This window comes from Cryptomeria japonica, chromosome 10 (assembly GCF_030272615.1).
Source record: "Cryptomeria japonica chromosome 10, Sugi_1.0, whole genome shotgun sequence".
Taxonomy (NCBI): domain Eukaryota; kingdom Viridiplantae; phylum Streptophyta; class Pinopsida; order Cupressales; family Cupressaceae; genus Cryptomeria; species Cryptomeria japonica.
Genome location: NC_081414.1, coordinates 506768242 through 506792439, shown reverse-complemented (window position 1 = coordinate 506792439; position 24198 = coordinate 506768242). Strand labels below are relative to the sequence as shown.

Genomic DNA, 24198 nt, shown 5'->3' with positions numbered 1-24198 from the left:
TATCATCATTATAAACCTTTAGGTAAATGTTAGCATCAGCATCATTCTTACGAAACCCTAAGCTTCGTAAGCACTTATCAATTCTTTCATACCAAGCCCGAGGAGCCTGTTTGAGCCCATATAAGGCTTTCTTCAACTTGCAAACGTGAGAATCTCTTTTATGGATTACATAACCTTCTGGTTGCTCAATATAGACTTCCTCCTCAATAACACCATTGAGGAAGGTTGTCTTAACATCCATTTGATGCAGTTCCCAACCTTTGGCTGCAGCAATAGCTATTATAGATCTAATAGAAGTATATCTAGCAACAGGAGCAAAAGTTTCTTCATAATCTATTCCTTCCTTTTGAGAAAAACCACGAGCTACAAACCTAGCTTTGTATTTTTCAATACTACCATCAGCATTATGCTTAATTTTAAACAGCCATTTAGAGGAAACAACAAACTTACCTTTGGGTCTGGGTACAATGTCCCAGACATCATTCTTGATGATAGACCCATACTCTTCATCCATGACTAATTTCCAAGCATGACGGGACATGGCTTCTTCGACATTGTGAGGTTCAGACTCAATGATATTACACATCAAAGAAATGTAGTTGGCATGATTTTGGAATCTCTTGCTATCTCTAAAGGTTCCTCTGGGAGCAGCAAATCCTTCAGCATCTTGAATCGTGTTTCCAACCCAAAGTGGTCTCTTCTTGCAAACCACAATATCCTGAGGTATATCGGTAGAGTTCCTGGGTTCTATTGGGTCATTCTGAACTTCCTGATCCGGAAGGTCAGTAGACTCCTCCTGTATCTCAAGGTTAGCATTGACTATTGAATCTTGATTTTCAATCACCATATCATTATTGTTAGATAATGAACCTTTAGATCTTTTGAAAGCAATATCTTCTTCAAAAGTTACATCTCTACTTACTTTAACATACCTTTGACCTGAAATGTATATCCTGAAGGCTTTGGAAGATTTGCTGTATCCCACTAAGATGCCTTTCTTTCCAGAAGGATCCAACTTGGTTCGTTTTTCTTTAGGCACATGAACATACATCGGGCTCCCGAATATCCTTACGTGGCTAATGTCAAGTTTGATTCCTGCAAAGGCTTCTTCAGGACTCACATCCTTTAGGGTACGATGAGGACATCTATTCTGAATATAAACTGCAGTTTTGGATGCTTCCGCCCATAGAAAAGGTTGCAGGTCTTGATCATGGATCATGGCTCTTGCAACTTCAATAATGGTCCTGTTCTTTCTTTCAGCAACTCCATTTTGCTAAGGATTGTAGGGAACACAGAACTCCATCTTAATTCCTACTTTAACACAAAAGTCATAGAAACTACCTGAGGTGTATTCACCTCCATTGTGAGACCTTAAACATTTAATTCGATTTCCTGTAGTATTTTCAACTAAGGCTTTGAATTCTTTAAATCTGTTTAGGACTTCTTCAGACTCTTTAGATTTAAGAAAGTAGATCCATGTTTTCCTAGAGAAATCATCTATGAAGATAACATAATACAGGAAACCACTAGGAGATGCTACAGACATAGGACCACATAAATCTGAATGAATAAGTTCTAACTTTTCTTTAGCCCTACCATCACTTTTATGAAAAGGATTCTTTCCATTCTTACCCATTGCACAACCTTTACAAGCATCATCATGAGATAAACTAAGTTTAGGCATACCTTTAACCATTTTACCGAGAGTGGAAAGGGCTTGAAAGTGTAGATGTCCAAGTCTTCTATGCCATAGCTCGCATGATTCAGAAGCCTCATGAATGAGAGCTTGAATTGGATTAGCTGCAAGCTTATATAAACTATCACATCTATTTCCAATAACACGAGCAGTTTTGAACTTAGATTTCTTAGACCAAGCGAGTACTTTCCCTTCAGAAAATGCTATTTGCAAACCCTTATCTTCTAAGGGAGAAATGGAAATAAGATTTCTTTTAATACCAGGTACAAAGAGAATATCACAGAGTTGTAAGGAAATACCAGAATCTAGTTTTAAAGAGGTGGTACCAGAACCTTTTATCGAGTATCGATCATCATCACCGATTACCACATGAAGGTTGGTGTCCTTTTCAATTAGATATGAGAAATGCTCACGAAAACCTGACATGTGTCTGGAGGCACCACTGTCAAGTATCCACGTATTACTGTCCGTAGGAACATTGCTGGATAGAGCAGAGATGAGAAGATAATCTTCACTTTGTTCGGCAACTTCATTTAAATTGACTTCCCTTTCCTTTGGATCATTCTGACAATCTCTGGCATAGTGACCATACTTATCACATCTGAAGCACGAATGTGAGAGGAATCTCTTGACTTCTTCCTTGGATCATAGGAGGAGGATCTAAAATCTTGGCTTCTCTTTTTTTTCTTCCAATGTCCACCTTTCCTAGATTTAGCTAAGAGAACATGATTATCTTTGTGAGAGTTCTTGAGTTTTCCTCTTACCTCAATTCGAGATTCCTCTTCGATGCAATCAGATTGAAGACGCTCAAAGTTGGGACAATTGACTCTTCCACCAATGCTACGAATGAATGGTTCCCATTCATCAAGTAGACCATTTAATGCAATCATAACAAGATCTTTATTCGAGATTTGGCAATCAAGAGTACTTAGCTTGTCCTTTAGTTTATTGATCTTCATGAAATAGGCTATGATTGAGTCGTCTTCTTTCATTTTCATGTGAAGAAGCTGTTGTCTTAGAGCAAGAGCCCTGCTAAGGTTGTTGACTTCATACATCCCTTCCAAGTGTTTGATCATTTCCCTGGCAGATGCAAACTTTGATATGACAGTGACAAGATGATTCTTGACGGATTCAATTATGATCTTCCTAGCCTTGAGGGAGTCTTTCTTGAACTGTTTCAGCTCTTCAGCATCTTCTGGCGGGGACAGCCCTTCTTCTTCTACAAATTTCAGCAAATCATTCTCTTCAAGGATCAATAGAATACAGACTTTCCAAGCAGCAAAATCAAGGGCTCCATCAAGTCTATGTTCAGCCCTCAAACCTGACATTTTAATCTGAAAACAAACAGCAGCTATATGCAACGAATGATTTACTAAAATCTGAAGTTAGTGACACCTTAGCTCTGATACCATGTAATTTTTGTGCCCTAGATCAGTAATCAGTTTTATGTCCTTTAATTATGCCCTAGTTTGTAAATCAGATTTGTAACACTTTAGTAAATCATAATTTAGTAAACTCGGAAATGAAGGAAGTAAACAAATGACAAACACACATACCTTGGGAAAACCTCCAAGGAGGAAAAACCCAGCATTAAAGACCCACAGGTCAGATTATATATTCTCCCTTAAAATCACAAGTACAATACTTAGCTTCCTTGTCAGATCTGATCCCTTTTGTATGACAGATCTGCACTTCTAAGTTCTTCAAGTCTGCACCAAAACAGCCTATGTCCTCTTGGACAATTTCGCACAAGTCTGCACAAGTTCGCACCCTCCTTGTAAATTCACACCTTTTCATGCAAAGCTAATTTGCTTGACTTGAATGAATTGTCTTTGCAAGATATCTTTATTTATATATGTCTTTAGCCTTTATTAATTCAAGTCAGCCTCCTTCCTTTTTGGCGCCAATATAGTTATTGTGGCATGGGTATTTAGGATGGCGTGAAGTATAGGGTTGGGCTTAGACTTGGGTCACGTTACCCTTTAGGATAGGGCCCAGTCCTAAATGGGTTCGGATGTTGCCTTAAGGCAATCCGAACCCATATATGGACCTAGTTACAAACAACAGGAAGATTATGGTTATGTTCTCCTCCCTAATTAAGAGGGAGTGTTGTTTGTAATTAGGGTGGCGGATTCCAATTGCCTTGGGCAACATTGGAATCCGCCTAAAGGGGGCCAGCCCCTTCTCCAACACATAAGGGTTGGGCCCTATATCCCACACTTCATCTCCACGCTACAGCCAAACACGCCATCATGATAGGGCCAACCCTATCCTAAACATTTCGCATTAAGCAAGTTAAGTGAATTAAATAAATTAAAAGTGTTTAATTTATTTTGCAAGCCGACATGTTAAAGGGGTTTGCTCCACATATAAATAAGCATACAACCACATCACAACTCACCAATTCCATTCTCATGCCATGCGAAATATATATGACTGAATAATGTGAACTTCAGGGAGAAAGTCTACATCTGTACCTACAGCAATTACCTCTGCTACATCACCAACTTAGATCTACTAGTTTGTAATGGCCACCCCCTGTTCGGTACTAAATTTATGTCCTTTCTACTTAGTGTAATTTTGTCAAACAGTTGGCGTGCAAGCTGACTACTGGATTTTTTTGGGTTCTTGATTTGCTAGAGGATAAATTTGGTAAACTGGTATTTATTGTAAAGCTTTCAAGTTTATTCAATATAAAAATAACCAGACATATCAAATGCCAAAAGCAAGAGGATTAATGCTGATGATATTTATTTAATTCCAACTCCAAGCATACAAATCAGATTTGAAGAATATTACAGACCATATGATAATAAACAAATTCAAACCTGGACTCCACAAGTATAGAACCTGCTGAAAACACTGTTCACGCACTGTAGCTGCACTATTCACGGCACTGTAGCATTTTTACTATTCACGCAGCACTGTAGCAAAACACTGTTCACGCGGTACTGTAGCAAAAACACTGTTCACGCGGTACTGTAGCAAAAACACTGTTCACGCGGTACTGTAGCAAATCACTATTCACGCGGTACTATAGCAAAAACACTATTCACGCGGTACTGTAGCAAAAACACTATTTTCAAATCTGCACTTTCAAACCCCTGTAAAAACATCATGCGAGAGCACCAAATGAAGCCCAATGTGTTTCCTGAATGAAAACACCATTAATCCTCCTGACTGTGTCTTTCAACAGCGAAGAGAATGCTAGCAAAGAGGGATTCCGTCCTCCAAGCCCAATAATCAGATTTCTACGAAATCCAACAGCATCACATTAATTCATCCCAGCATATCCCAAAAGAGAGCTCTCAACCTCCATTTATATCTTCTTCCTGGATGCAAACACTTCCTTTTCTCAATGTGGGATAATACATTTTAGAATAAAATATTATTTCCCACAATATACACATTAAAGGGAACTTTTAATATTTTAAACATTACTTTATATTCCCAACCTTATAATATAACGATAAAGTTAAATATTTAATTTAACTTTACACTTTATCGTTAAATATTAAAACCTTGTTGATAATCCCTTTAAATCATTGTCGCCTTCAAATATTTTCTACTGATAATTATGCCAACCAGGGAAACACTAAAAATTCCAAGTCACTGCTTGGAGACTAACTTACTATAAATAGTAAGTGTCTAGAAACCTTGTCAAAGCAGCACCGATTGGCCTGAAACTGAAAACACCTAGGCCAAAATACCTCAGGATCCCACCAATGTCCTTGTTAGCCTTCGGGATCGTGTCAGAATAGGCTAACGACACCCCATATCATGTTGCGCTAAAAAGGGGACATTACATAGTTGAGGTGCGAAATCCACCATTAGAAGTCAGCGAACTTGGTGAAGATAGAGCGAATTCCTTGAAGGTCTGAAATTTGGTTAAAGGAACAGCAAATCAGCAGCAACCAACACACAGCAAACTAATCTGTCATTCCTTCTGTGACAGCAACATCTGCCTCTGCAAGTTCTTGAGATAAGTGTTGTAATGATTACATAACCATAATCCATAATCAGATCCAAGGATCTTTTCTGGCAGGGTTTTTCCTCCTAGGAGGTTTTCCCAAGGTAACTGTGTCTTGTCTTTATTTCATTCTCTTTCTTTACTATGCTTAAATCTGAAAACTATAAATCTCTAATCTAATTAACCTAATCAGTAAACAAATTCTGATTTTCTGAGTTTTAGTTAATCTGAAAGTGTTAAAATCAACAGAATGAACCAATTTGATGCTGAATCTTGAGGGCAAAATGATGAAGGATTTATTCCTTTTTTTGCCCTTGAGATTCAACATCAAATCTGATTTTGAAATGAATTAAAAAAAAACAAGTTTAAACAACAAAAAAATTGAAAATCAGAAAATTAAACAAACAAAAAACAAAAAAAAACCTACCTTGTGCTTGAAAAATCTCTCCAAAATGTTGTAGAATCCTCTTCCTCCTCTTCTTGCTCCTCACTCCTCTCACAATTGCACTCACTCTTTTCACTACTTCAATCAGACTTCTCGAAGTTTTTTCTCCTCTTCAGTTTGCTGGAAAAAAAAAACCAGACTTAGAAATGTGAATGAAATCACTAAATTTGGTGGTTTTGTGTTGCATTGGCGTAAGGGGTGGGCTTACCCTCCAACCCCCAAAAATGTCTCATATTTTTTTTAAATTGAAAATTAAAATGCCTTTTGACGTTGGGCGATAGGAGTCTTTTGGACGTCTCCCTGCCCCTCGAGAGACTTCTGGGCGTCTCCCAAGGATTCTTGGAGACGTCTAGCAAGGAGACTTGGAGACGTCTCAACCTCTCTAAGGAAAAAAAAATCAGACTTCGAAATGTGAATGAAATCACTAAATTCGGTGGTTTTGTGTTGCATTGGGGTAAGAGGTGGGGCCCACGTCAAATTAGGGTTACCCTCCAACCCCAAGAAATGGCTCATATTTTTAAAAAATTAAAAATTAAAATGCCTTTTGACGTTGGGCGACAGGAGTCTTCTAGACGTCTCCCCTCCCCTCAAGAGACTTTTCAGCATCTCCCAAGGATTCTTGGAGACATCTCGAGGAGACTTGGAGACATCTCAGCCTCTCCAAGAATCCTTGGAGACGCCAAGACATCCCCGCGTCTCCAGTGGAGCACCGGTGGCGATGGCGGGACAGCGGGAGACGCCACGTCCCCATCTCCCAGTCTCGGAAATGTCCTCGTCTCAGAAACGCGGGCTTGTTGTGTGGAACACTAGTTTTTTCACTAACTTTAAACTGATATGGCAACAGACTGTGGTGCAATGACATGCCACATCCAAATGTATTGAATACGATCCAAACATAGCATTGTATATGGATACGTCTGGACATGGTATCCATGTCGTATCCAGGCGTATCCTATCCATATCAGTTATCTGATACGTAGATATATCTATCTAATCAGGTGAGAGTTAGTATCCAGCAACTCTATATTCAGATTCTTGAGGACTTTTCTTATCCTCTTTAAATGCTATAATTAACTAGTTCATTGTGACATATTTCCTGTTTTCTAAAATTGATCTTAGTCCATACTAACTCTACCAAAGATCCCCCAATTAGTTCATCATACATAGAGATATACTAGCTGTTTTGAAGAATCTTTTGGCTAAGCTTCATCTTTGCATTCATTTTTGCTAAAAACTTGCCCATATAAATAAAGTACTTAAGCTCTGGTAACATCTCATATCCTTCTTAGTGATTTCGGCGAACTGTTTCTAGTTTGTTTTCTCATTGAAAGAACCTGCTTTCAATCTAATATGCCTTGCTTCTCTTCTTTAACTTGTGTGGATTTGCAAGCTACTATTCATAGAGAAGATTTTTTTGCTGATTATTTTCTTGTGTGTAATTGTTTGTTATATGCTTACGTTAGATTTATTTTCCTATGCTTGGATTTAATTTTGGAGGCAGAGCTACTTTAAGGACGTGCTACTTCACCTTCCTTTCCTTCTACCTTACCTTCCAACCAAATCTTTGGTGGGGTTTTATCTAGAGGGGTGGTTTTCTTATTTTTCTTATCCTTCTTTGGGTTAATTAATGACTACCAGGACAAGGAAAATCCATCAGAGTTGGGCAGTTTCCTCATGTTATGTAACCTGAAGTAGCAAAATTATACTGAGAAAACTCAGCCCATGTGCAGTGAAAAAACCAACAAAAACACCTGAGCCCTAAGCTTTTCCATCCAATGTTCTACGAATTTGTGTGTGAGCTAGGCTGTATGTTTTCCTTGCATATAGGGAGCACTAAGTAAAACCCAATCATTTTCTTTCTTTGATGTGAAAACAGCCAAGAAAGATATCTTTGGCTCCATTATCGCATCCACTAAGACTGCTGATTTCCATTTCTCTTGTACACTGGACCTCGAAACGGACCCATGAAATGCTGATCAAAGTCTTCTCCTTGAGAGGCCATAGATTTTTCTCTGTTTCATACATGAAAAATTTCTCTTTTAAGCTGGCAGTTATTTTCTTTCTTAGATGGAAAAGAGGATCATATGACCATCCTAGATGCAGAATGAGTTGAATTAAATTTTCCTTAATCTTATTAGTTTCATTGGAGAATGCAGATCTGACTTTGGATTTTGACTGACAGTCATGACCTTGGGAATGCCTTCTCAAAGGAATTGTTTTCTAACTTGATCAGCTTATGAGTGAAGTAATGTCCCCTTATTGATATTCCTAGATTAGGCAATACTAAAGCTTGCAAATATGGGAAATTCACTTTCAGTTTGCTTAAAGAAATAATTCTGTTAGTAATGGTTTGACATTTGAACATATATGTATATTTTAATAAATTAATAGACATAGCGGGATTAATACTGATCTGAATTTTCTGTCAAAGAGGGTCTGATATTATGATTGTCCGTTGGTAAGACTGAAATTCAAGAAAATTGCTGTGTCTGATCTGATCTTGATGTATATGCAATATGCTGACTGTGTCTGATTTACAATAATTGTCTGCCACTGATTTGCTGAGAGTCAATGTAATCAAAGAGTAGATCAATATTGGATTTGTATAAAAGAAGAAATGTTCGATAATATTCCCCCCAATAGAATGGGAAATATCTTTATATAGCTCCAAACTGAAAGAATCGTACCCTTTGGTACTGACGAGATACATCCCTTCACTCTCGTGCTTCTTCAAGGTGATTACTAATTAATAAATTATATTTATAATAATTTCCTAGCCGTTGTATACCAATCATGCCCTTTCATTAGTATGCAATTCACTTAGTCTTCTTTACTAAATAGATTCCCTTAATTAATATTAGTAATGCTCCTCTATCATCGACATATATTGTTGATTACTAGGCAATATCGATGTCAACCAGGTTAACCATTCTCTGTAACCACTAATTCCTTTTGTAATCCACAATTATAAAATCGGTCTTTTAATGACTAACATAGCGCTCTCAGTTGATTATCGAACTCCATGTGGAACTACATTTCTGAGGTGGCAACTATTTAAGTTAGTGCCATCCATGCTCTTTTGACTTTATCCTCTTAAACAGCACCTATAATTTTACTTGAATATAGTATCAATCATAATTATTAAAATAAACAATCAAATAAATCAAAGATTATAGTTTCACTGCTGAGTTAAGTCTTTATCGGTTCTAAATATCTTACTGTTTGATGTAGTTTTAAGGGACCAAAACTGACACTATTCTGACATTCTGACATCCCCTGATTTGTTGTCTGCTGAAGGCAGGGACTTAGGGAAAAATTACCTTTAATGTTCCATAGCATATTTCGGTGGTGAACAATTAACAATCTAAAGCATTGTTTTCAAGCTGGTGGTCCAGGATGTACAGTGGACTGAATATTAATACTTTATTTCAGATCTGATTATTGGTTGCAGTATTTATAATATTATTTTTGCAATAATGTATTATTTATTTATATTGTTATTTTGTCGATAATAATATTGTAAAATTTATTTGATTATATATATTTTATATTTTAATGGTATTATTATTTATTATTAAATTCTATTTTACAGAGGGCATTATCAGGTTTAGATGGGGATGTCACAAGTGATTAGAGGACAAGATTGGCAGCTGTGAATGGGGAACATGCTTCCTGATTTTGCACAATGGAAGGGTCTGATGTGAAAAAGGTTAAGGCATGGAGAGGAAGGAAGTAGGTAGAAGCTCTATAAAGGAAGGAAGAAAGTGTGTTTAGGATCTATATCAAAGGTGTAGGGTCAAATAAGATGTAGATTGCTTGTGCTTATTTAATGGGCAATTTAAGTGCAAGGAAAAAACATTTCTTATGAAGAATGACAGGACCCTTGAATACTCACATCAAACTAAGATGCAAATCAGCCAGATTCAGGTCTAAAAGACAAGTAATATATAACCTGATCTGAGATTTAAAAATATCCACAAATTAATAGGACGAAATAAGCCTTAATTCCATAATGTATGCATTCTTGAGTATTTATGGAAGACGCCATCACAAAAGAACTACTTAAGTGTATCTAGATTTGATCTTCAAACCATCATTCTCAAACAATTATAAAAGAACCATGAAAATGTCTCCATTTGTAACTCTTTTCAATTATGTCCATATGCATACATAGCAACACTAACATTCATTCTCAGAAGATTGATCACTTATAGTATTTATTTGTCCTGTTTTAGTAAGGTTTCTGGATTATTGGGGTGATGCTAGAACCCTCCACCCAAAAAGTGCAAAACATCCATAAAATGTTTTGAAACAGCAAACATTTTCAAAATATAAGATATATTCTTTGAACCCAAAAAATTATATTCAAACAAGCTTAGTTTGTATTGATTTTAGAAAACTGAAGCTCAAACAAGTCAAGGTCACCATAGTTTTAAGGAAAGCATCCACTATTATTGCACACCTCATCATCTTCACTTTTTAAGTAGTGCCGTAACAAATCCTTCCACTTTGTCGTTACACTTTTTGTATTTATGATGAGCTCAACTGCAACCAATGGAACAAAACAAGATTACTTTCAAAACTTGTACAGAGCAAGTATAAAATGATGGGTTTAGTACACATTTCATGCTGTTTACTTAACAGTACAGGGCAATGAAACAGCAAGCATCATATGGTAAAAAATTCATCCTATTACCTCACTAAATGTTGCATACTAGTGTAGTAATATTTACCCAAGTAACATTCATATATGTTGCATAAGGACATTTTGGGGACACAGGCAAAGATAAGAAATGTCCCCAGGACAGTCTGCTACAGTATTTTTCTTTTTATTAAAGTAAGGTTGTAAATATTTCTAATACATGTTAAAAATGCCAGGGGGTGTCAGGAAGTGAAAGTTTAAATTTGAAAACACACTCACAACAATGGAAGAAAGGGGGCTGGGGGTGCCCATGAGGACCCTCAAACCCCATTACAACAAGCTTCGACCTAAAACAAAGACACCACCTAAAACAGAAAAAAAAAACACCATCATTATGCCATTTATAAGAAGACAAAGAAAGAAAACACCAGTGAGAACAAGAGAAGACAGCATCACAACTACATAATTTGGGAATTTACTATCTATTGTTCATTTGCACAAATCTTTTGATTTTTGTTATTTTTTTTTTTTTAAACTTTCTTATGCTATTGGGTTCTGCAAAAACCCTCCTACCCATATGGGTTTAGTTCACGGCTGAGTCGAGAATTTTTACATGAAAAAGCCACAAGTAACCCAATGTGGACCTTGCCAGATCGGGTGAACCCAAGAGGACCTGTGGGCTGCCCATCCAAAATAGAACAAAAAAAATATTTGACAAAAAAAGAGAGTACTCCTAAATGCCTAATTTCACCCTGAGGTGAGGACTCTTTACCTCTTTTGCCTCATTTCACAAACAAAACTGAGTAAAACAGCATTTTTGCCTCCAAGCTGCCATTGTTGTTTTTTTTTAAGTTGCGACATTTTTCTTCAAAGATGGAGGCTACAAGATAAAAAGACCTACACCAACAAGAAGATTTATCTATCAAAGGTGAGCGAATCTTGTTTTTTTTCCTCAATTTTTGAAGAATTTTTTTAACAGTTTTTTTCTTGATACTTTTTATATGTAATACAAGAGTTAAAATGTCATATTTATTTCTAGTTATAGGTTCATAAATGTGTAATGTTTTTTTCTTTTTCTTGGTCATCTTCATATAGAATGTCCAAAAGTTCTAGTTCAGTTTCCCCACATATTGAGAGCTCATTTAAGTTTGACGTAGCGCCACCTCTTTGGCAACATACAATCATGATGGAACTTATTGATGGTGCGCATTATCATTAGCATTGTAGCCAATATAAGAATGAGTACAAGAACTCATATACACAGCCCAAAGCTCACCTATGCACTATTAGCAGCTTAGAAATAATATTTTGTCCAATGCCAAATAAAAAGGCTTACCAAAACAACAAATAATGGGATATATCTGTTAGTCATAGGTTGTATTACAGGTTGTCATTGATGTCAATGTATTAGTCTTCAGATTATACATTGCATCAACAATATGTCCTCTAATCATACAGTTGTGATCAGATTCTGAAATGAAATCTGTACTTCTATATACAGTCTATTCAAGAGAAAAATATGAATTAGGTACACGTACCATCTGCAAAAGAAAATTAAGTATGATTCAGTTCTTATGGTGACGGAGAAGAATTGAAAAAGTTAAAACAAAGATCTTGATTACCTTGCATATTTGAAGTTACGTAACATAAAACTTCAGATTGATATCTGTGTGATATATGTATTCTCACAGCATAAGACTTTTCAGATTGATATCTGTATGTATCCTCACGTATTTTTCAGATCATGGGCGCTATAAAATCTTCCTCACACTATCACAATACCAAGGCATTCGAATCAAATAGAAACAGTATTGATTGTGGTTGGTATTTATAAACTTTGACATACAAATTATCATTGGTTTAAAACAATATTAAGTAATTGCTAGTTGGCGGTTGTAACTGTACACAAACTACTTGGTAACCACCAACCAACTCGGCTATGAGTGGTTGAAGAACCTTTGTTATTTATGTGTGTCTATTTTCGAAGGAAAAAAAGAGAGAGAATGCCTCAAATTGAAGAAGTAAACCTTGCATATTATTATTGTTTGAATAAAACATTATATAAGTGAATGATGGAGGCATATGGGCAATACTGAAAGGGTAAAGGCAGATTGCTATATTATATTCTTAAGAAGCAATATCACTAGTGAAAGCAACGAAATCTTTTTGAAGAAACAGTTGACTGTTGAAAGCTTCTGCATCACTGGTGGCAGATCATTATAGTACGAGTAAAGGTGAAAAATTAGTTCTTTTTGTTCAGTCTCAGACTCTCAGGCATAACTGTTACAGACTTATAGATTTCAGTTTTTGATAGAAATTTTGAAGAGGTCAGTTGCTTATCAATGGGCTATAACAGTGACAAATTGAGAATTGGATTTTCAGATTAGTGACAAGTGACAGCTGACAATCGACAATGTTTTGAGAAACTTTCAGTGCAGATTTTTGCCATTGCTCAGATGTACAGAAACACATTAATTATCAGCACTTCATATGGTTGTTATCAGAATTTGACAAATATACTGGGATGTTCTTCTAATCTGGTTAATCTATACTATACGTTTCAGTGTTATCTGCTTGTATAATCTCGGTAACTGTTGTAAAATAATCTATTGATTTTTACAGTTGAAATTCCTATTCAAGTTTTTGTAACTTGGAATTGAAGAGTTGGTGCCTTTAATACTTTGTATTCAAGAAAGAGTTGGTGCTCTTGTTGAAAGGTTTGGTGCCCTAAATACTTTGTAAACAGATTTCATTGTGAGGATGGATTAGGACAGTAGATCCTAGCAGCATTTCTCACCGTGGTTTTCCCACCTTGGGTTTCCAAGTATTTACTTGTGCAATGTCCTCATTGTGTGATGTTTCCTTTCTGATTTCAGTTTAGTGTTCTCATCTCATCTTTCAGTTTAAAAGTTATTTATCAAAGGATTTAATTGGATAAAGTTTTGAGAATTATTTACTGCTGATTCACCACCCCCCCCCCCCCCAACCTCTCAGTAGTAAATCTGTTTTCTACAATATCAAAGAACAAAAGGACACTAACACAGTAAGTAATAGATCAAAGGAATGAATACATCCTCTTTTCAAGAAATGATTGCAAAAACCTCCGACTAGCTTAGCAAAATCAGTTGGCCCACATCCTCTCATGCCACCATCTTCTCAAGAAGAGAATACCCCCTTGTCTTTCTTGTAAATGAGGTGCATTAGACAAGGCCTTCAAGCATGGGGCGAGAGATGTTGCAAATGACCACATTGCTCATTGCATTTATTGCAGTGGGCTTCCTTTCAACCCTGTCAAATCACCATATTGATGGGATTTGGGGACAACAATTGCCAATGAACATATTGATTATATTGGACCTAGGTATTAAAAAGTGTGTATCACTTTATTGGCCAAGGAGAAATTTTCCGAAGAAGCATCATAAAGAGCAATCAAGGATACATGGTTGGAAACAAGAGTGTCCATTTTTTATGGATGGAAAGAACGTGAAAATAAACCACTAATTAATGTCATTGTAGTGTCCCCTAAAAGAGGGAAATTTTTTAAGGCAACATGGTGTGAAGGGAAAGTGAAGGCTGCAATTTTCATTTTCAATATCTTCATACAATACATTGAACTAGCAGACCTTGAAAACATTGTCCAAGTCCAACAGACAATGCTAAAAATTGTAGGACAACTAATTCAATAGTGAAGAGTACACGTGGGCATATTCTTTGGACACCATGTTTTGTCCATTCACTAAACTTGATATTGAAAAAGATTGGCATAGAGATTGAGTGGTTCAAGAAATCTAGATGGAGTCTAACGGATTCAAATGTTTGTGACAAATCATCATATGTCACAAGCTATTTTTAGGACCTTCTCCAACTTGGATTTCTTGAAGGTCATTTTACATTTAAGTATATTTCGTAATTTTTTATTTTAGTATAAACTTTTCATCTTTTATATATCATCTATGTTTTAATAATTAAATTTATTTTATTTTTAACACCATGTTAGGTTGGTAAAACTCAACTTGCATCACATACAATTGTCTTGAGACAACCTGTGAAGGTGCACGAGGCATTAAGTGCTATACTCATTGTAATAAAAATAGTTACCAGGAGACTTGTCTCCCATATCTGGTACCGGAGACGTCTCCAGAAACTTTTTGACAAATAAGGTGCTTTTGGCTGCTGTCTCAGAAGTCTCCCAACCAAAAATTGACGTCTCCTCCTAGAAAACTTAGGGCAAAATGAAGTAAAAAGGCAAAAAAAATAAAGCAAACAAATAAGATAAGCTTGCAGCAAAGCAAAGTCGTAGGGAAATGACTAATAAGGAAACTGTTTCGTAGGAAGACAAAAATCCATGAAAAGTTATAGTGATCGGATCTATTGGCAGTGCAGACTTTTTGAGAGGACTGATTTCTTATCATTGTAATAGTCTAAAGAGAAATTGCCTTTACTATTTAGCCGGCTATATTGAGTGTGCTCAACATCTATATTACCTTACTTTCACTAAACAATTTAGCCTAGCTATAGTATCAGCAATATAAGCAATTTTAATTTCAATTTTGTTCCATTTTAAAGTTAATGTTAAACTTTACCACAGTTCTTGTTTTCAAAGTTCTATGTCATGATATGTTTTGGAAATTATTGAATTATATTTTTTTAAAATTGGCGTCTCCAAATACCCCCGTCTCCTATTTTTTTAAATTAGTTGTACCAGTACCGGTACCAATCTCCGGAGTCTCCCAATACCCCCATCTCCTAGTAACCTTGGTAATAACCCCTTATGGTCAAACTTAGGAAATTGGGACAATTATTTATCGAAGATCGATTGCAAGTGATTTCTTTCCTTAATAATCTCAAATAGTGCCTAAGATAATAACAATAGAAATTGATACTTAACAAATGATGCTTATTATGAAATACAATTGATATTACTTATATTCTGATATTAGAAAATAGATGAAAATCAATATTGCTGCTATCTCTGATATGGCTCTAAAACATATGCAAGATGATTTGGTCTACTTAATATAATAATGATAAGATTATCTTGCAATCTCAGATATGAAAGATTGATAAATATGTAAAGATCTTTATCGTCTCGCCGAATTTACTATTTACTATTGCTGATAGCAATGTAATGCTCTTTCCTGATACACCAATATGAACTTGCAATGTAATGCTCTTTCCTGATATACCAATATGAACTTGCAATGTTCTTGTTGATACTCTTGCTGTGTCTGATCTTGATCCTTAAGCTTATGCAATTACTTTCCACATATCACTTAGAATGATATGGTGGCCTGCTGTTCCTTATATGTCTTTATGAATATGCAAAGGTATATGATGATATCACTTACTGTGATATGTTGCTGTCCCTGATCTGAAATTATATGCTTGCAACAATAATAAATGGTGCTATTTCCGATATGAAATTCGATGTATGCAACTGGTATGCCAAAGGCAAAATGCTCAAAGAGCCGATCCAAATAGGATACAAATAAAAAAGATAAATTCCAATTCGATGATTCCATGGAATGAATTCGTTCCTCATTTAGTATCTTGTGGGATTGAATGGATGCAACCCTTGCTTGGGAATTGACACATCCTTTTCTTGATCACAACTTGCAAGATAATATTTATTATTGTCTTTTAGAACAAATCACACCCCTTAACTTTTAATCAGATCACACCTCTTCATGTATGACTCGCTGATTTTGTAATGTCCCTCTTTTAGCCAGTCATGTGGTGATTTGTCGTTAGCCCATCTTGCCATGGTCCTGAGGGCTAACCAAGAATTTTCAAGGATCGGCGTGAGATTTGGCCTAGGCAATTCCAGTTTCAGGCCAATTGGAGATGTTTTGGTAGGGTTTCTAGACACTTACTATTTATAGTAAGTCAGTTGTGGCTCAGTGACTAGCAATATTGGAAGCATTTTTGGATGTCAGTATTTTGGTGCATTTAATTCTTCATCAGGTTTGCCAATTTTTTGAGCCATCGTTTAATTGGGCAATTAAAATAAAAGTTCCTAAAGTTAAATTTAAATATTTAACTTTAATGATTACTAAATGTTGGGTTTAATATTTTAAGGGAAAAATTAAAAGTTCCCTTTCAATGAGGAGACATAACAGAATATTATTATTTTATTATAGCATTCTTTTATCCCACATTTATGGTGTAATGGGAATCATGCCCAAATGAAGTCATAAACAAGAGCTTGAAGTGCTGATTGAGTTATCTCAGAAATGGTGTTTTGGGATTTGTGTTGGAGATTTGTTTCAGGCATTTGAAGACACCAACCTTCACTCAACACTTTCCACACCTGTGAAAGACCAGGCCTGGAAGGTTGGTTTAAACCAAATTGATTGGCAGTAATTATCTCATGTGGGATAGAGTTTATGGCTGGAATATCGCATGTTTAATTTGTTGATTACACCATACCCTGCGCAGTTAGACCTGCAACTAGCATGTTTTGGAAGGAGTTTACACCAGTCCCTTGGGCGTGGGAAACAGAAGAGAAGCGGCTGCACACTCAAAAGTCAAAATGCAGGTATCACTGAATATTGTTTTGGGCCACAGTAGTATGCAATAGCCGCAACTCCCTTATGCATGCTGTGCGGCTAGTTCACCAGCAGCTGGGACTTCTGTACTGTTCAGCTACAGTAAGGTGTGGACTGCTAAATCAATACTGGACGTGAGGAATTAAGGTGCCGCAGTATATATTTTCCAGCGACATTCAGCTATGCTCAGTAAAAACAGGTTCATTCTGTTTGGTATGAGTTATATTGTATGAAATAATGTTAGGAAACATTGCTTGTACATGCATCATTGTCTGTGTTAGCTGGAAAGAATGGTAACCATTTTGGTACCGTCAATGTTATACAAATTTTGAAAAAACTGAGCTAGTTTAATGATGTTATTCATATTTGTAAGAGCAACAAGTGTTTGACAAATTTTCTATTAGTTAAAATAGTATCTTGAATTAATTGAATGTCATCAAGATGTTTCCATACATATGAAAACGCACCAGATTCAGCTAAACCTCAGATATATTCAAGAAGGAAAGAAATCAGACCATTGATATCGGCTTGCCAACTGTTTGATTAAATTCCATCAGCAAGTTTGATAAAAGAAATATAGCAGATAGGGCAGTCTATTACAGTTTTGTTAATGTGTGTGCCTTTCCATAATCGCTGTTGTATTATTGTTTTGTTTAATGAATCATGGCATTGCAAATAGTGAATTGCTGCCGTCTTTTAATGAATCACTTTTTGATGCTTGTGTCACTTACTCTCACCATTTCCCTAATGAATCATTATTTAGAATGTGACTTAATCATTCTTATTAATGACTTAAATCATTCAAGCCAAGGCACCTTTAGATCGCTTGATCTTTCACTCTGTAATCTGATCATATCTTTTTACCAACAGAAATGTTGTATGAGATTGCCATCTTAATGAATCGCTATCCAAGAATATTAATTACTGTATACCATCAATGTCTTGTCATCCTCCAATATAATCAATGTTGTATGGTATATTGATGTGATCGCTGTATGTTAATGGTAGTTACTTTACCTTGTGATCAAGTCGCTGCTTTTAGTATATGTATAGACTTTACAATATCATTGCTGTTCGTTAACATTAATCACTTGACCTGCATACATGAGGATGTGAATCACTGCCATGTCAAGACCTGTGAATTGCTCCTTTTATCGTAGTAATAGAAGAGCCCCCTTGTAATTACTTTATTGTTGCACATGATAAGAAATCAACAGTGTTATTAAGGAAGTCGTTTCTAATAGTGTGAGACTTCTAAACCATTTGGGCCTTCATGTTAATCACCTTGTCCATGTTAATGAAGTCACTGCCTTCAATAGTCGACCTTGCAAACTTTGGTAATTAATGTCTTTGTCACTGTTCATCATGTAAAGATAATACAATTACCTACTTGAACTTCTTATGTATAAACTGTTATTTCCTAGCTACTATCTAATTGAGGATGTATCAAGGCTGACACCCTTGATTACATAATTGCTAATCATTATTAGGTCATAGATGGGGAAACCACAGTCATCAACACTCATTGCAGTATATAGAGGCAATCAAATATGTAAAGAGCCTAAAAAGTCAAATCTTTGATCCTAGATGATGAGTAGTGAGCTCATGTGGATTTGGATTTCACTAAGCCCGACATTAGCACAATTAGATATGTTGATACAAATTGCCCTTATTTGGGTGAGATTTATGATATGATAGACTCCATGGTTGAAAGGACGAGGATAGACTCCATGGATGGGATCTAAGCTAAAAGTGTGGGCTACGGGTTGGAAGGACGAGGTCTTTTCATGCCCTTGACAAGCTAGGGACAGGGTGTTATTGTCACTGTTGAGTTAGGAATGGGGTCCTTTAATTCAACACTTTTGCAAAGCATTTCCATAGATTTCATGATTTGATCAATTCAGTATTGGGTTGTGCTTTATTTATCTGAGTATTATTGATCTTTGTCAAAACAGTTTGAAGGAGAATTATTACCGAAAATCAAGATAAGTTTATTTTCAATTTTATTCATGGAATTATAAGTTATAAAGTTATATTTATAAATATAATGCAATTCTCATGTTAAGTTGGAATTATTGTTTTAGGGAAAAAATCATGAATATCCCAAAAAGGGACATTAATCTTCTTTGTGGTAATATTTAGTTAAGTTACAAATGATGTGGTAGAGCAAACAATGGTTTACGCCTGGCAATGTTGTGGCAGATGATGAGGTACAGCATTGGTTCACATGTGCTGATGTGACAACAATTACAAGACATGAAGAACTCACAACAACATATGGAAGATAATGTTTGTTGGAAATAAGAACAATGATGCAAGAGCACTTACAACAGAGCTAGAGTTCATGCAGCACAATCTAAGACTAGGATAATGTTCTAGAAAATGGCACAAGGTACTGCCAGCAACTCAAATGTGAATTTATGTTCATATATAATACCTCAAGTGAGGAGCTCGTAGTGCTGGCTACTAGAAACATGTTTGTACTGACAGTGTTAACTGTGTAACTATCGATTCGTAGTGTGTGGCAACAGCTACATACATGAGATGACCATTCATGTGGAGACATCATACTTGTTGATATGTGCAATACGCTGACATTATATTACAACTGGATTATAGTGAATGACTTTTGATATTCCTTGCGTTGGTTGGACAATCAGACGGTTGGTAATGCCATGCACAAATTTATATGTATCATCTCATCTGAAAGCACTAAGGTTAGATAATGATGCAATCTGAAACGATAGCATTGAATTGAAAATTGTATAGTGTACAACGTTAGAGTTGAGTGATTGCAAAAGTACGTGTTGCAGATTGAGACTTTGTTATCAAAGACCTTACTGTATTGAATCTTTAGTTGATTCTGAATAGTATAGCTATGAATGTCTTTTGGTGATGTGTTTGATCATGCAAGGATTTCCCATGTAAATCTTTGAGTTTTGTGGATGCATACTGTTCCGTTTACTTCAATACATGTTTTATAGATTTTTTAATGTTGTTGAGTATTTTCTGAATAAATAATTTTAAGTTTTTTTCATCACAATTTATTGGCAATCTGCAAAATGGTTGCAAATTCCCAACAAAATATTACCTACCTTCCACCAAAACATTCGATTATACATATTAAAGAATCATATTGTTTCTCGTAAGTAAGGTACAATCCAATAAGCCAGATACTTTTTCAAAGAAAGAAAATTATTTATCAGAAAAGAATATCTATGTGCAATTTTATAGAAGGGGGAAAATGAAATTTATAACTTACGTAGAAGCTGGTAGTGTTTGAAAGTTCCTTGCATCAAACAAAATTAGAAGACATTGCTGCACTAGCAGCTAATAACAAACTTGTAAAGTTCAAGATCAGAGGCCACTCAACATTAAGCAAGCACAAACTATTTGGTGATTCATATTGTAGCATTTTTGTTTAAAGTTTGAATTTTCAAAAGTTAAAATGTTAAAATATTTATTATTTGCTAATCAGTTGTGTTAAATACACATTTTAAAATGTGCAATAGCAATCGATAGACAATTTGTATGACTCAAGATCAGTGACCACTCAACACTAAAAAAACACAAACTGTTTTATGATTCAAAATTTCATATCATAACATTATGTTTAATGTTTGAACATATACAAGTTCAAAATATAGAAATATTTTATTAAACTCTAAGTTATGTAATACAAGTATCATTTTAAAATGCTGATATGTGGTCCTGAATCCATACACATGTAGCAATTTATGGTTTAAAATGGGTCACTTTGTGTCAGTTTTGTAGTTAGCAATTTGTGCCCCCTTATTAATAATAGGGATTCGACTTCCATCTTATGCATCAAACAATCTATTAGAGTTCCAATAGGATCAATTTTGTAGGAGTGATCAGTCATCGCTAAATGGCTTTGCCAATCCAATCCTTTTCTGTGCATGCAGATTCTCCCTCTCATCTTAACTTTTTCAAAACCTTGAAATATTAGTATATTATCCTTATTTGTTTATTTAATGGTTAATCATGTATTTTATTGTAACTTTAGGAGTTTCTTTTTTTACTTCCGTTATTGCTTGTTTCTTTTTAGAAACATCGATCTTTGTAATTCTATTTAATGATCTTCTCGATCATTTGTAAATACATTTGTTTTTACCAAATACCATTGTATTATGGTATCAGAGCTTAGGCAATAAAAAAAATTCGAAAAGCTTTTCAGTGGAAAATCTTTTTGAATCAATTTTCAGTCAATCTGCTTAGGTTTTTCAGTCCGTGCATGAGCCACGCGATTTTTTTTGCGCATGTTCTGCTCTTCGACAAGACTCTGTGTCTTCTCTCTATTCGTGAGCGCGCTTGTCGAATTTACAGGGTTTCGTTTTCCATTTTGGCACAATTTTTTGTCAAATCTGTGCGTCTGTCACGCGCGACTTCTGCTTGCACGACCTCTGTGTTTGTTCTTGAACACGACCCGCAGATTTTTCTCTGCTGGTTGTTTGTTCTTGAGCGATGGACATTAGTTTCGCGTCGCCATTTTCATGCTTGGGTTTGCGTTTGTGCAAAGGTTCAAAGTCGCGATTTTATTTTCATGACCCGTGTTTAACGCCTTCTGCATTTCTCTTCGTGATTTTGTATGTGCCATCATTTGCATTTTCCAGCGTCTATTTTGTTTTTTTCGAACCCTAGGGTTTTCAAAAACCCTCCGTTTAATTTCGGCGCCAACTAATACCTTTCGGGTCTGCAAATTTTTGCGTCTAGGGTTTATTTTTAACCATCAGTTTAGTTTTTTTGCAGCCAAGGATTTTCTTTTTCAAAAATCTGTCACCTGGGTTTTTCTAGGCTTTTTGAAAACTCATTTGGGTCACTGTCAATTTTTTGGGTCATCAGTAATCTATACATTGGGATCCGTGCCAAAATATTTTTAAATCTGCCTCAAAATCAATGCTTGTTTTTTGCCTTTATTTTCTAGCACACATCGCATTTACACGATTTCATGCATCTTCTACCTCGATATTCGTTCCATTCTTCGGTCAGTCAACTTTGACCTCTGTTTTCAGTGATGGCATCTTTGATGAATATTCTACTCGAGGGAAGCCATAAATTCAATGGTAGAAATTATAAGACTTGGACACAACGGATGCTCACAATTTTCGAGTATCGCATTATTTATCAATTGGTTCTTGGAAAAGTCTCATGTCCCACTGCAACCTATCCTAATCAAACAAAGTTAGATGAACAAAATCGTGAAGCTGTCATGCTCATCAAGCTCTCAATGACCGACGATCAACTTCCTCAGATACCTTCCCGCAAAATAGTTGTCGAGATATGGGAGCATCTCAAGACGCTGCATGAGACGTCTGATAAGAGCCTTCTTTCTGAAAAATATGCTCTTCTCTATTGTCATGGATGAGCGCAAATCCCTTCAGGATCATCTTAATCAGATCAAGGAAATCTGTGACCAGTTGGAAGCCATCGATCGGAAAATGGAGGAGGAAATGGTTGTGATAACTCTAAAGAGGTTACCAAAGTCCTACAAGCATTTTGTCAAAGCTCTCAACATCACCTCAACTGGTGTTGATCTGAAATTCGATGATCTCTACACTAAACTTCTGCAGCAAGATCAGTGGATGCAACAATTTGGCAGCGGTAATAGCTCATCCTCTTCAGAACAAACATTCGCAGCTAGATCCTTTCAGAAGGATAAAGGCAAATCACAATCTTCTCAGTCTTCTCAGTAAAACCCTCTACTTCGTCATCAGAAGGCTCGAAGAAGAAAAATGTTCAGTGCAATTACTGCCATAAATTTGGTCATATGAAGCTTGAGTGTTGTAAACGCTTGGTTGCACAGGCTAAGCAAAGTCGTTTGCAGCCGAAAGCAAATGTAGCAAAGCACACTGAGCAAAGCGAGTCTTCCTTTTACGCCTTCATGGCTAAAAGACATGCAGACCATGTCAAATTCTCTACATGGTATATTGATTCAGGTGCCTCTCACCACTTCACTCATCGTCAAGATTGGTTCACTGGTTTTTAGTCTTACTCAGATTCAGTTATCTTTGGAGGAGGGGAAGAGTACACTGTTGTCGAAAAGGGCAATGTGCAAATTCAGTCTGGAGGGAGGAAATTATTTCTCCTAGATGTGTACCATGTTCCAGGAATGGAACTCAACCTTCCCTCAGTTAGTCAAATTCTGAGACATTCTCCTTGGCTAGACGTGACCTTCAGTTCACATCACTGTAGTATCTTTGATCAGGAGTCTCGGACAACTCTTGTTGTGAGTCTTCAGGATCATGGCCTATTCAGACTAGTTGATTTTGATGATTCTCAGAAGCTCGCCATGGCAGCCAAGCGCTCCTCTATTAGTACACTCTGGCATCAGCAGTATGGACACTTGAATGTGCACTATCTTTCTCAGCGTGTTCGGGAAGATCTTGTAATTGGATTGCCAGAAATTCAAACCCAGAACCTTGGAGTTTGTGGAGCATGTCAGGCTGGAAGCAGCATCGAACTCCGTTTTCGGATGGTGACTCCTCGAAAGTTTCTAAGGTACTTCAACTGGTCCATGCTGATATTTGTGGACCTATGGCTACTCCTTCTGTTACTGGGTCAAGGTATTTTCTAATTTTTGTTGAGGATTTTAGTAGAAAAATGTGGGTGTATTTTCTTCATTAGAAATCAAAGGTGTTTGTTGTTTTTCAAAAATTCAAAGCATTAGTAGAAAAAGAGTCTAGTAATCATATTGTAACTCTTCGGTCTAATAATGGGGGAGAATTATGTTCTTCTGCTTTCTCCCATTTCTGTGAACAACATGGCATCAAGCACCAACTCACTACACCATACAGTCCTCAGCAAAACGGTGTCGTTAAGCGGAGAAACCGCATGATTACCGAAATGGCTCGGTCTATGCTTGAACACAAGACTGTT

The 24198-nt window shown here is 36.1% G+C and overlaps 1 protein-coding gene across 1 annotated transcript in view; it reads right to left on the bottom strand.

Annotated features, from left to right (window-relative positions):
* The window catches only part of LOC131079639 (uncharacterized), a 326487-nt gene that overhangs the window by 120603 nt on the left and 181686 nt on the right, over positions 1-24198 (bottom strand). Inside the window, exon 12 of the mRNA XM_058017643.2 lies at positions 10574-10656. Coding sequence (XP_057873626.2) covers positions 10574-10656 — 83 coding nt within the window. The remainder of the gene's footprint in view (positions 1-10573; positions 10657-24198) is intronic.